The 14,358-nt window shown below is 34.5% G+C and overlaps 1 protein-coding gene across 7 annotated transcripts in view; it reads right to left on the bottom strand.

Annotated features, from left to right (window-relative positions):
- The window catches only part of PDE1A (phosphodiesterase 1A), a 349,377-nt gene that overhangs the window by 115,335 nt on the left and 219,684 nt on the right, over positions 1-14,358 (bottom strand). For all 7 annotated transcript variants that reach the window (XM_081241969.1, XM_081241972.1, XM_081241970.1 and 4 more), the window contains one exon: positions 1,253-1,366. In XM_081241969.1, coding sequence (XP_081098095.1) covers positions 1,253-1,366 — 114 coding nt within the window. The remainder of the gene's footprint in view (positions 1-1,252; positions 1,367-14,358) is intronic.

Here is a 14,358-nt window from a genome sequence, read left to right as displayed (position 1 = left end):
CCTGTGGAAGAGAAGGGGCATGATGAATGTCTTCACTCTCCATGTCCCGCCCCCTGTCCCACCCACTTTGCTGCTTCTCCTTGCTCAGCAATGTGGAGGGGAGGCAGGGGTCAAAGCGTCTTACAAGACTGGTGTGTTTGTTGTCATCTGTGTGACAAATACCCAAATGTTGGTTATTTTTTTCTGTGGGGAGCTTTTGTGCGTCACTCAGAGACAGCTTAGTACACCAAGAGGGTACTTTGTTCTCTGATATTTGGGCTGAATTTTTACAATTCCTACCCTGGCTTCTATATCAACAATCACTCCATGAAGGCTGTTTTCCACCCTCTGAAGTCGGTATCATTTGGTCAATACCTTTAAAAGACCTCTCTACTCCACCTGCCTCATGACTGAAAAAACTCAGTACCTTTTCTGTGCTAAAGTCTGGAAGTGCATGTCTTTCCTTCCACAGGGTCCCTCTTTACAGTCCTCCCTTTAGGCCGAGTTTTCTTAAGCTCCATGCTATTGACATTTGGGTCTAGATAATTCTTTGTTGTGGGGGATTTTCCTGTGCATTTTAGGATGTTTAGTGGTATCCTTGGACTCTACCCGTTATGTAACAGTAGCACGGCCCCATCAACAAAACAAGAATGTCTCCAGAAATTGCCCAATGACCCCTGGAAGGCAAATGGCCTGGTGGAGAGCCACAGCACTAGGCTAACAACACTCTTCAAATGAATTGCCATTTCCTAATCTCCTTACCATTCTGCTAATTCTCAGGCTGGGTGATGGGGTTTAGGTGATAATCAAATACACATTGGAGACTGCCCCTTAGCAAGCCCTGCATAGAGGGTCTGATAGATAAATATCATAAGAATATGTGGGCATGTGACACCCATTTTTTCAGAAGGAACTCTGCAATCTTGAGATAATAGGAAAATTCTTACATCAGTGAAAATCAGTGTAAGCCTACAGTGTCTCTGACATTTAAAAATCTGGGCCTAAGGACAGTGAGAGTAGGGGTAAAGGAGACTTTAATTTGTTTATTTTTTGACTTTATTATTGACTATTTTTTAGTATTCAAGCATTTGGATTAAAATTTGTATTTTTTAAAGAAAGAATCATAATTCTTCCATAGCTACATGAAGAAGAACATTTTAAGTTTTAATAAGATTTTGATTTTGGTTTCATGGCTAAGATATGAAAGAAGGGTCAAGAAAAAGGGAAAAAAAGAGAGGCAAAAAGTAAAAAGTGAGAGGAGATTAAAACTTACCTTGTTTCATCGATATAAACTGCTTCCAGCACAGATGCTGCATATTCAATATTCTTCTTTAAGTCTACAATGTTAACATCACCTTTTTCCAGCTGCTTCACTAAGCATCTTAGTCTATTTCCAAAAGTTGGCCAAAAAGAAAGAAAAATAAAAAGAGATTTATCATAACTGTATGGAAAATAGTCCAATATTAAATATACAAATTGGGTTAAACTTTCAGTATATCTTTCCAGGTCATTAAATAGAAATATTTTTAGGTATATTTGGGGTATAATTAAGATCAGTCTTTATCATTTAAATGACTCAGGAATTATATTCACCTCTCAATAATATTAAGGCTATAGGTTGCTAGTTTAGGTACCATATTTCAAACATAGTTTTTCTGAAAATTCAAAACAATATAGGTATTTTCATAAAAGTATTTCTAACAGAATTTATTTTATGGCTATTTTGCTTCTTCAGAGTTGGCACTAAGAGAATATTTAAAGTCTACTCTTTTGACTACCATTGTAGCAATTATTCACTGTATAGCAGTAAAAACAAAAATAAAAGGCAAAAGATAAGAAAAATATATATGTATGCATGCTTAGTATTTTTACTGCAATGGTTTTTCACTTGAAGGAAAACTGTAAAATATTTTCTCTTGTTTTTGCCCATGGGATGATGTATCCCAACTGTTTGAGAAATTTTAGAATATGCCTGGACTTCTGACTCACAGAAACTGTGATGTAATTAATACTATTGTTATAAGTCACTAAATTTTGGGATAATTTTTTATGCAGCAGTAGATATCTCATGGAGTGAGATAATACAAATTACCTCAATAAGTTTCTAACACTTTAAAAAACTTCTATGCATTATTATAAATCCAGTGTTTCTGAAGATACTGCCCTTTACCAGGAAGAAAAAGAAAACATATTCTTTAGTCAGTACACACTATAAGTAAACATTGTGAAGACAATTTACCCATTTTCCTAAATCAGCAGACAGAATTTAATTCCATTCCTAAGAAAATGTATTTCAGAGAGAATGGAGTGTATATACTTTTAGGCACTGTCTTAAAGATAGTGTAACAGATTTTCTGAAAATTTACTTTGGGTTATTTCCAATATCAAGGTTTAGGGTATAAAGGCAAGTTAAAAATTTCAGCAAGGGTATTTGACATTTCTCCATCCATAAGAAATACTTTATTTCTCCACAGAAAAAAGCCACACCTAGATTAAAACTTCTTATTCAGGAAGCTACAAAGAATTACTTTTTGTACCATATACTTTTGTATGATAAAATATTAGCAGACAACAACATTGCCAAATAAATTCCATGTATCAATAAACAAGTCTTATTTGTACAGAGTCAGCAAAGTAAAACAAAACAAAAATAATAACTAAAACAGGTTACTTAGAAAGAAAATATTAAGCCTGGCTTTGAGGCTTGTGTAAAACACCGAATGTGATGATAAAGGAGCAACACATAGAATTTTGAGGGATTACTGTAATGCTTATGACCCAAGCACATTATACTTAGTGAAATTATGTTTTATGTGAGCAGCAAAAGAAAAAGTGCCATACTTTGCAATGGTTTAAAAATATTCCAGTCATGTATCCTTCTTGTGAAAAGTGTTTGGTAGAGCTTGGTTGTACGGCTTTGCTGTATTTGGTTGTATGATGTGGTCTTAAAAACCATGTGACCTTCAGATGGTTGCCTTCCATTCTTTCTGACTAACTGAACACTTTTATTATTTAAGTTAGCAATTTTCACTACTAAAAAACTACATTTTCCAGGTTGTCTCAAAGCTACGTATGGTCAAATGACTGCATTCTGGTTAAGGAGAATAAGAAGGTCATTGAGTAAGACTTTCAGAACAATTATTTTGAAGAGGGCTAACTCAGCTAGAAGGGATTCTCTTTTACCCTTGCCTGTTCCTTACTGCCTGGAATGCAGTGGAACTGTATGAAGGTCCAGGAGCTATATAGGATCATAAAGTGATCTGACTAAAGGAAGCTACCCACTAAGAATGGCAGAGAAGGAAGAGGGAATAGGTCTGGGTCCCATGCTGTGAATCCACCTGAATGAAATCACCTACATCTGGACTTACTTCATAAGAGAACAAAAAAAAAAAGTTATGTTCAAGCCACAATTATTTTGAGATTTCTTTTTTCTTTTTAAATTTTGAATTTTATTTAATTTATTTTTTTATACAGCAGGTTCTTATTAGTCATCAATTTTATACACGTCAGTGTATACATGTCAATCCCAATCTCCCAATTTATCACACCACCACACCCACCTCCCTGCCACTTTCCCCTCTTAGTGTCCATACGTTTGTTCTCTACATCTGTGTCTCAACTTCTGCCCTGCAAACCGGTTCATCTGTACCATTTTTCTAGGTTCCACATACATACGTTAATATACAATATTTGTTTTTCTCTTTCTGACTTCCTTCCTTCCTCTGCAATTTTTTGGAAGAGTTTGAGAAGGATGGGTGTTAGCTCTTCTCTAAATGTTTGATAGAATTCACCTGTGAAGCCATCTGGTCCTGGACTTTCGTTTGTTGGAAGATTTTTAATCACAGTTTCAATTTCATTACTTGTGATTGGTCTGTTCATATTTTCTATTTCTTCCTGGTTCAGTCTTGGAAGGTTATACCTTTCTAAGAATTTGTCCATTTCTTCCAGGTTGTCCATTTTATTGGCATAGAGTTGCTTGTAGTAGTCTCTTAGGATGCTTTGCATTTCTGCAGTGTCTGTTGTAACTTCTCCTTTTTCATTTCTAATTGTATTGATTTGAGTCCTCTTCCTCTTTTTCTTGATAAGTCTGGCTAATGGTTTATCAATTTTGTTTATCTTCTCAAAGAACCAGCTTTTAGTTTTATTGATCTTTGCTATTGTTTTCTTTGTTTCTATTTCATTTCTTTCTTTTTTTTTTAATTTTTATTTATTTATTTATTTATTTTTCGCTGTGTTCGGTCTTCGTTTCTGTGCCAGGGCTTTCTCTAGTTGCTGCGAGCGGGGGCCGCTCTTCATCGCGGGGCGTGGGCCTCTCACTGTCACGGCCTCTCTTGTTGCGGAGCACAGGCTCCAGACCTGCAGGCTCAGTAGTTGTGGCTCACGGGCCTAGTTGCTCCACGGCATGTGGGATCTTCCCAGACCAGGGCTCGAACCTGTGTCCCCTGCATTGGCAGGCAGATTCTCAACCACTGGGCCATCAGGGAAGCCCTATTTCATTTATTTCTGCTTTGATCTTTATGATTTCTTTCCTTCTGCTAACTTTGGGTTTTGTTTCTTCTTCTTTCTCTAGTTCCTTTAGGTGTAAGGTTAGATTGTTTATTTGAAATTTTTCTTGCTTCTTGAGATAGGCTTGTATAGCTATAAACCTCCCTCTTAGAACTGCTTTTGCTGCATCCCATAGGTTTTGGATCATTGTATTTTCATTATCATTTGTCTCTAGGTATTTTTGATTTCCTCTTTGATTTCTTCAGTGATCTCTTGGTTATTTAGTAACATATTGTTTAGCCTCCATATGTTTGTGTTTTTTACGTTTTTTTCCCCTGTATTTCATTTCTAATCTCATAGCATTGTGTTCAGAAAAGATGTTTGATATGATTTCAATTTTCTTAAATTTACTGAGGTTTGATCTGTGACCCAAGATGTTGTCTATCCTGGAGAATGTTCTGTGCACACTTGAGAAGAAAGTGTAATCTGCTGTTTTTGGATGGAATGTCCTATAAATATCAATTAAATCTATCTGGTCTATTGTGTCATTTAAAGCTTCTGTTTCCTTATTAATTTTCTGTCTGGATGATCTGTCCATTGGTGTAAGTGAGGTTTTAAAGTCCCCCACTACTACTGTGTTACTGTCGATTTCCTCTTTTATAGCTGTTAGCAGTTGCCTTATGTATTGAGGTGCTCCTATGTTGGGTGCATATATATTTATAATTGTTATATCATCTTCTTGTGTTGATCCCTTGATCATTATGTAGTGTCCTTCCTTGTCTCTTGTAACATTCTTTATTTTAAAGTCAATTTTATCTGATATGAGTATTGCTACTCCAGCTTTCGATTTCCAATTTGCATGGAATATCTTTTTCCATCCCCTCATTTTCAGTCTGTATGTGTTCCTAGGTCTGAAGTGGGTCTCTTGTAGACAGCAAATATATGGGTCTTGTTTTTGTATCCATTCAGCAAGGCTGTGTCTTTTGGTTGGAGCATTTAATCCATTTATTTTTAAGGTAATTATCGATATATATGTTCCTATGACCATTTTCTTAATTTTTGGGGGGTTTGGTTTTTTAGGTCGTTTTCTTCTCTTGTGTTTACCACTTAGAGAAGTTCCTTTAGCATTTGTTGTAGAGCTGGTTTGGTGGTGCTGAATTCTCTTAGCTTTTGTTTGCCTGTAAAGCTTTTATTTCTCCATCGAATCTGAATGAGATCCTTGCTGGGTAGAGTAATCTTGGTTGTAGGGTCTTCCCTTTCATCACGTTGAGTATATCATGCCACTCCCTTCTGGCTTGTAGAGTTTCTGCTGAGAAATCAGCTGTTAACCTTATGGGAGTTCCCTTGTATGTTATTTGTCATTTTTCCCTTGCTGTTTTCAGTAATATTTCTTTGTCTTTAAGTTTTACCAATTTGATTACTATGTTTCTCAGTGTGTTTCTCCTTGGGTTTATCCTGTATGGGACTTTTTGTGCTCCCTGGACTTGGGTGGCTATTTCCTTTCCCATGTTAGGGAAGTTTTCGACTATAATCTCTTCAAATATTTTCTCACGTCCTTTCTCTCTCTCTTCTCCTTCTGGGACCCTTATAATGCGAATGTTGTTGAGTTTAATGTTGTCCCAGAGGTCTCTTAGGCTGTCTTCATTTCTTTTCATTCCTTTTTCTTTAGTCTGTTCCGCAGCAGTGAATTCCACCATTCTGTCTTCCAGGTCATTTATCCATTCTTCTGCCTCAGTTATTCTGCTACTGATTCCTTCTAGTGTAGTTTTCATTTCAGTTATTGTATTGTTCGTCTCTGTTTGTGTGTTCTTTAATTCTTCTAGGTCTTCGTTAAACATTTCTTGCATCTTCTCAGTCTTTGCCTCCATTCTTTTTCCGAGGTCCTGGATCACCTTCACTATCATTATTCTGAATTCTTTTTCTGGAAGGCTGCCTATCTCCACTTCATTTAGTTGTTTCTCTGGGGTTTTATCTTGTTCCTTCATCTGGTACATAGCCCTCTGCCTTTTCATCTTGTCTATCTTTCTGTGAATGTCGTTTTTGTTCCACAGGCTGCAGGATTGTAGTTTTTCTTTTTTTTTTTTTAATTTTATTTATTTATTTATTTATTTTATGGCTGTGTTGACTCTTCGTTTCTGTATGAGGGCTTTCTCTAGTTGCAGCAAGCAGGGCTCACTCCTCCTCGCGGTGCGCGGGCCTCTCACTATCACGGCCTCTCTTGTTGCGGAGCACAGGCTCCAGATGCGCAGGCTCAGTAATTGTGGCTCACGGGCCTGGTTGCTCCGTGGCATGTGGGATCTTCCCAGACCAGGGTTCGAACCCGTGTCTCCTGCATTGGCAGGCCAACTCTCAACCACTGCGCCACCAGGGAAGCCCCCTATAGTTTTTCTTGCTTCTGCTGTCTGCCCTTTGGTGGATGAGGCTATCTAAGAGGCTTGTGCAAATTTTCTGATGGGAGGGACTGGTCTTGAGATTTCTTTAAATGCAGCTGAACCCAATCCTAACTGATAAATCAAATGAATAAGAAATGAATCAAATTATGGTCTTTTCTGGGTATATGCCCAGTAGTGGGATTGCTGGGTCATATGGTAGTTCTATTCTTAGTTTTTTAAGGAACTTCCATACTATTTTCCATAATACATGCACCCTAATGTTCCTAGCAGCACTATTTACAATAGCCAGAACAAGGAAGCAACTTAATGTCCATCGACAGAGAAATGGATAAAGAAATGTGGTACATATATACAATGGAATATTACTCAGCCATAAAAAGGAATGAAATCAGATCATTTGTAGAGACGTGGATGGACCTGGAGTCTGTCATACAGAGTGAAGTAAATCAGAAAGAGAAAAACAAATATTGTATATTAACGCATATATGTGGAACCTAGAAAAATGGTACAGATGGTCCTATTTGCAAAGCAGAAATAGAGACACAGACATAGAGAACAAATGTATAGAAACCAAGGGGGAAAGAGGGGTGGGTGGGAGGAATTAGGAGATTGGGATTGGCACATATACACTATTAATACTATGTATAAAATAGATAACTAATGAGAACATACTCTGTAGCACAGGGAAGTCTACTTAATACACTGTGGTGACCTGAATGGGAAGGGGGTCCAAAAGGGAGGGGATATATGTATATGCATGGCTGATTCATTTTGCTGTACAGTAGAAACTAACACAACATTGTAAAGCAAGTATACACCAATAAAAATTAATTTTAAAAAATGAATCAAAATAAGGAACTCAAGAATAGAGAAATTATCATATAAAATGAGAGAGGACACTCCTGGTAAACTATACTCAGGTTCACTTCCTAACTCATGACAGCCTGCAGTTGTTTCCAGGGAGTCATCCATCAGCAGATCACACATGATGAAACCTGGGACATCAAAAGGCTCTAATACTTACACAGCGAACATGCTTTTTCACAGAGATATCTTGATGTAGTTTAAAACCAACAAACATTATAAATTGTTATATGTTAATAGGGGTAATAACCTGTAATCTGACACAAAAAATAGCTTTGAAAAATCTTAATAGGGGTATAAACCTAGAATCTAACACAAGAAATAGCTTTGAAAAAAATACTCCAAAAACGTTTAACCCCCTAACTAGAAAAACTAATTAGATATGGTTATAACTCTGTAAAACCATAGCCACCTATACACAGACACACACGCAGACACACACACACTCTCATACATACACCTCTAAACTCACTATGTCAATACCAAAACGCCAGAAATATATTTTGGAGGGTTATTAGGACTTCCTTTATCTCCTTTGCCTGTATGCACAAAATTTCCTTTAGTGAGTACACATTTCTATTTACATAAAAAGAAAAACCTTTGTATTGTAAAAAGATTATTTATAATTGGAACAGCATGTTAAGGAAACAGTTTATATATTTGTTATTTCAATTGTGAATTTGCTTTTGTAATCAATTTATGCATACAGTAATCCCCAACAATCTTATTTAGGCTTTAGTTTCCCCTTGTAGGTAATACAAGGCCAAACATTATCATGAATCATTTTCAAATGATCATACATTCTAAACTGGTGGGTTCCAAAGCATTAAGCCTTTACTGAATATATCTGTACAAATTTTTAATTTTTTTAAGAAGATATAGACTATTTATCTAATTCCTAAACTATCCTATGAGCAAATTCTCAGAACTGAAGAAGAAATCACAAAGTCATGTGATAAAATAAATAAGTTCCCTAAATTTAGTAAAAACCCTTTTAAATAATGATTTGGTTTCTTTCATCAGAGTAAGCAAGCTGAGTGAAAAACAGTACAGTAATACCAGGACTAGGTATATTCTACTGGTTCCCAAAGCTTAAGATAAGTATATGTACTTTATGTTCTAACTTGAGCACTTTCTGGCCCAGCAATTCAGCAATCTGTGGATAGAGACTCCACTGGCTACCCTGCACGGTAGCAAACAAGAGCTCTTCTATCAAACAGCAAAGACCAGCTGTTTGTAAGCAGATAATATTGCCAAGAAGGTATTAAAACCCAAGTCTGTTAACTAAATAATTATTTAGCATTTATTACTGCAACTGGGGCTGTGTAAGAAAAATTGTTATATGAATACATATAAGAATGCATATATATGGATACACACACGTAATGCACCACAGTACCTGTCTTCAAGATATCTGCAATCTCTGGGAATGGCATGATTTATGCAAATAATGTTGTCAAATGTTGGAATACATACATTTCCCATTACTTCTTTTCCCTAATTTCCAAGCAAACTGATTTAGTCACTGTGCCTCAAACACTCTCACATCATCCTAGATTCAAGTTCTTATTTCTTACTGAAATCCCTTTCTCCCGTATCCCATCTTTAACTGTCTGAATCATGTTTAATTACCAGGCATATCTGGGATGCTATCTATATCATAGGTACTTAGAAGATTTTTATCCACTGTGATCTCTTGACTTAGAAACTAAACCACAGTTCATTTATCCCTCACTTATGAAATTGATATTTCTCTGGCTTTCACTATAATTTTAATATTTTGTGCATGATGTTTCCCCAACTGATTTTTCAGCCAATAAAAAAATTGCAAGGCCCACAAAGAAGGAACATTGATCCATAATGAGGATAAAAATCAGTCAGTCAAAATTGACCCAAAAACTACAAAGATGATAGAATAAGTAAGCAAGGATGTTAAAAGTTACAATTAAAACAATAACATACTACTCAATACTCTGTAATGGCCTGTATGGGAAAAGAACCTAGAAAAAGAGTAGATACACATATATATATATACATATATACATATATGTATATATATATATATATATATATATGTATAACTGATTCACTTTGTTGTATACCTGAAACTAACAAAACATTGTAAATCAACTATATTCCAATAAAAGTTAAAAAAATAATATAAACAACATTATGCCAATAAATTCAACAACTCAGACAAAATAAATAATTTCCTTAAAAGACGCAAGCTATTAAATTTCACAAAGAAATTAATAAACTGATTTTGTAGCTAAAAACTTTCACACAAAGAAAACTTCAGGCCCAAACAACTTCATTGGCGAATTCCTACGAACATTTAATGGAGTAATAATACCTATTCCCTACAAACTTTTCCAGAAAAAGAATCCCAACTCATTCTAGGAGTACAAAATTACCCTTATAACAAAATCAGATGAAAACATTAAAAGAAGAAAAAGAAGCAGCAGCAGTAACGTATTAATGAATATGCCTCATGAACATAAATGTAATCATTTCTTAACATTTTAAGAAATCAAGTCCACCAGTACATAAAAGAATACTGCATCATAAAAGAAATTTATCCCAGGAATGAAAAGTTGTTATAAAATTGAAAAATTAATCAATGTAATTCACTCTATTAAGAGACTACGAAAAGCCATATGATCATCTTAATAAATACTCAAACAGTATTAGACAAAATCCAACATCAATTGCTGATTGAAACTCTTAGCATTTTAGGAATAGAGGGGAGCCTACAAAAATCTACAGCTAATGTCATAAATAATGTTAAATGACTGAATGCTTTCCTTCAAACATCAGGAACAAGGCTCTAGTCTCACCACAGATATTCATAATTTCACTGGATCTTTCAGCCAAAGCTATAAGGCAAGAATAATAGCTATCCAGACTGGAAAGAAAGAAATAAAACTGTCTTTGTTCACAGACAACATGATTGTCTAAGTAGAAAATCTGATGAAATATAATAAAAAGTTACTAGAAGTAATAAAAAGTAATAAATGATTTTAACAAGTTTACAACATAAAAATATACAAAAATAATATCATTCTCTATAATAATAATGAACAATCTGAAATTAAAATGAAAAGCAATACCATTTACAATAGTACTGAAATGTAAAATTCTTAGATATAAATCTGACAAAGTATGTGCAAGCCCTATACACTGAAAACGAACATTGCTGAATGGAATAAAGGTAGACCTAAATAAATGGAGAGATGCACCATGTTTATGGATTGAAAGACCCAATATTGTTAACATGTCATTTCTCCACAAATTTATCTATAGATTCAATACAACACCAGTAAATATCCCAGCAGGCTTTTTGTTTTTGTATATATTGACATGCTGATTCTGAAATTCACATAGAATCAAGGAGCTAAAATAGTCAAAACAAATTTTACAAAAACAACAAAGTTGAGGGATTTACACTACTTCAAGACTTATAAGACTTCAAGACATTTTAAAGCTACAGTAATCAGTACAGAATAAATGGCATAATATAGTACATTATTAGCAACAAGATAGTACAACAGATCAATGGAACAGAATATAAAGTCTAAAAATAGACCTCCCATATATAGTCAATTTATTTCAGAAAAAGATGCAATGATAATCTAGAGGAAAAAGGATAACCTTTACAACAAACTGTGCTGGATCATTAAAAACGTCCATGTGTAAAAGGAACTTTGATCCATACATGCATAACTGATTTAAATGTATATCTTAAAACTATAAACCTAGAAGAAAATATAGGAGAAAATCTTTTTGACCTTGAGTCAGCCAAAGATGTCTTAGGTACAACACCTACGAAGAAAAAATAAGTTGAACTTCACCAATATTAAGAACTTCTGTTCTTCAAAAACATTGTTTCAAGAATTAAAAGACAAGCCACAGACTGGGAGAAAATATTTGTAAACCATATATCTGATAAAGGATTTTCAGAAAACATAAAAAGAACTTGCAAAACTCAGTAATAACAAGATAAACAATCCAATACAAAATCTGCCAATGATTTTTTTCTATCACCAAAGAAGATATATTCATGGCAAACATGAAAAGATGCTCAAAATTACTGGTCACCAGGAAAAATTCAACCTAAAATAATAGTGAGATATAATCAAATACCTATGGGAATGACTAAAATTAAAATAACTAATCATACCAAATATTGGCAAAGATATGAAGCAAGTTAAACTACATACACAGATGTTGGGAACGTAAATAAGTACAATCACTTTGGAAAACAGTTTCTCAAAAATTTACACATGTATCTACCATGTGACTCAACCACTCTATTCTTTGATGGAGAGAAAAAGAAATTTATGTCCTTACACATACTTGTACATAAGCATCATAGAAGCTTTATTTGTAATAGCCCCACACTGGAAACATCCCAAATGTTCATCCACTAGTAAATGGAAAAACAAATTGGGGCATATCCATCCAAAGAAGTTCTACTCAGCAATAAAAGGAATGAACTATTGATACACATAATGACAGGAGTGAATCTCAAATAATTATGCTGAGTGAAATACGATAGATGCATATGTATGATTCGATTTATATAAAATGTTTAAAATGTAAGCTATTCTTACAGTGACAGGAAGCAGATCAGAGGTTGCCTGGGAGTGAGGAGATGAAGCAGGAAAGGAGGGGAAGTGTTACAAAGGAGCTGGAGGAAACTTTGAGGGTAATGGAAATGTTCGTTTTCTTCATTGTGGTGATGGTTTCATAGGTGTACACAGATGTTCATACTTGTCAAATTATAAATTACACAGTGAAATATGTAATTTGAGATAGAAAAACCATATATGCTAAATAGATGCTTCTGTTACATATCTTTATTTTTCATCAATTTTATTAAAATGCTTAAATTTTTAATATATACTATCATGAAAGGTATGATAAAAAATCGAAAGTAGCATTAAACTGTTAATGATCTTTCTCCAAGGAGAATGACACTAATTTTGATAATTCATAAGACTTTTAAAATCAGCCTGAATATTAGGTGCTGAACAGGCTTTGATGTTCGTAGCTTTTTGGTGGGACTTCCTTACCTTCTAATGATCAGAACATTTAAAAGAAGATAGAAATGAAAATAGAAACCATCTTTGAAAATAATTGATTGGATCTGTGATTCAATCAAGCAGTTGCAGAAGAAAAATAATTTCTACCTTTGAGCAGAGTACTGAGCTGTAGAAAATGGTTATTTTTTTATTCAAATATAGAACTGACACTTTCTAAATGAAAAAATACTCAGTATAAAGGGCTGTAGTTTTCAGAATCAAGCACTTCATATACTCTAAACTTACCTTCTGAGATTGCTACATGACCCTATCTTGCAAAAGGACCACCTACATGACTAAGAATATTATACTGAAAAATCCCGTGTGTCTATGCATGTCTTCATCAATTCTAGGATAAAAATGTCCAGGATATCCCTAATGCTGTAAAGCATGAATGATATGTACATTTATAATTTAAATTTAAAAGAGAATTGATACTCATCATATTTCTGTCAGTGTCCCCATTTTTGACCTAACTGAACAAAAGTGAGAAGGATATGGTTGTAAGAATGTCATCTTAAGAAGCAGAAGATGTAAAGCTAAAAGAATATCTATAGTGATATTAACATTAACTTTAAAATATGGCCATATGCAGGAGTGCACAAAAACACAAATAGGTACTGCCAGAACTAGAAGCTTCTATGTCATTTTCTAAGTCCTTCATGCCTCTAATCCTAACATGATAAAAAATGATGATAAGAAGTCATTAAATAATGAAATTGTGTTGTCTACTCTGTAGGTCAATGCTTAGGAAATTAAATTCTAACCTTAGTCTAAGAAGCAAGGCTTATAGATTTAAAGTCTTTTTAAGATACTTTTTTTTCCCCACAGATGCCAATGTTATAATTGTAAAGCTCCTTGATACCTTTATTTTATAGAATAAATAATTCCCTCCAAAACTGGTATCATTGAAAAAAATGGGAACAATTGTATGGAAGACATTATTGCTCTTTACAATATATTTACATTCTACATTTAAAGGAGCAAAATAACTCCACTGGAGAATATATAATGGAAAAGTATTTTTTAATATCTTTATTGGAGTATAGCTTGCTTTACAATGTAAACAATGTTTACAATGTTTACCTCACTATAAATAACTCAATTTCATTTCTTTTTATGGCTGAGTAATATTCCATTGCATATATGTGCCACATCTTCTTTAACCATTCATCTGTCAGTGGACACTTAGGTTGCCTCTATGTCTTGGATATTGTAAATAGAGCTGCAATGAACATTGTGGTACACGACCCTTTTTGAATTATGGTTTTCTCAGGGTATATGCCCAGTAGTGGGATTGCTGGGTCGTATGGTAGTTCTATTTTTAGTTGTTTAGGAACTTCCATACTGTTCTCCATAATGGCTGTATCAATTCACATTCCCACCAACAGTGCAAGAGTGTTCCCTTTTCTCCACACCCTCTCGAGCATTAATTGTTTCTAGATTTTTTGATGATGACCATTCTGACCAGTGTGAGGTGATACCTCACTGTAGTTTTGAGTTGCATTTCTCTAATGATTAGTGATGTTGAGCATCCTTTCATGTGTTTGTTG

The sequence above is a fragment of the Mesoplodon bidens genome (assembly GCF_964165515.1).
Source record: "Mesoplodon bidens genome assembly, chromosome: 8".
NCBI lineage: Eukaryota > Metazoa > Chordata > Mammalia > Artiodactyla > Ziphiidae > Mesoplodon > Mesoplodon bidens.
This window is presented reverse-complemented; position numbering and strand designations above follow the sequence as displayed.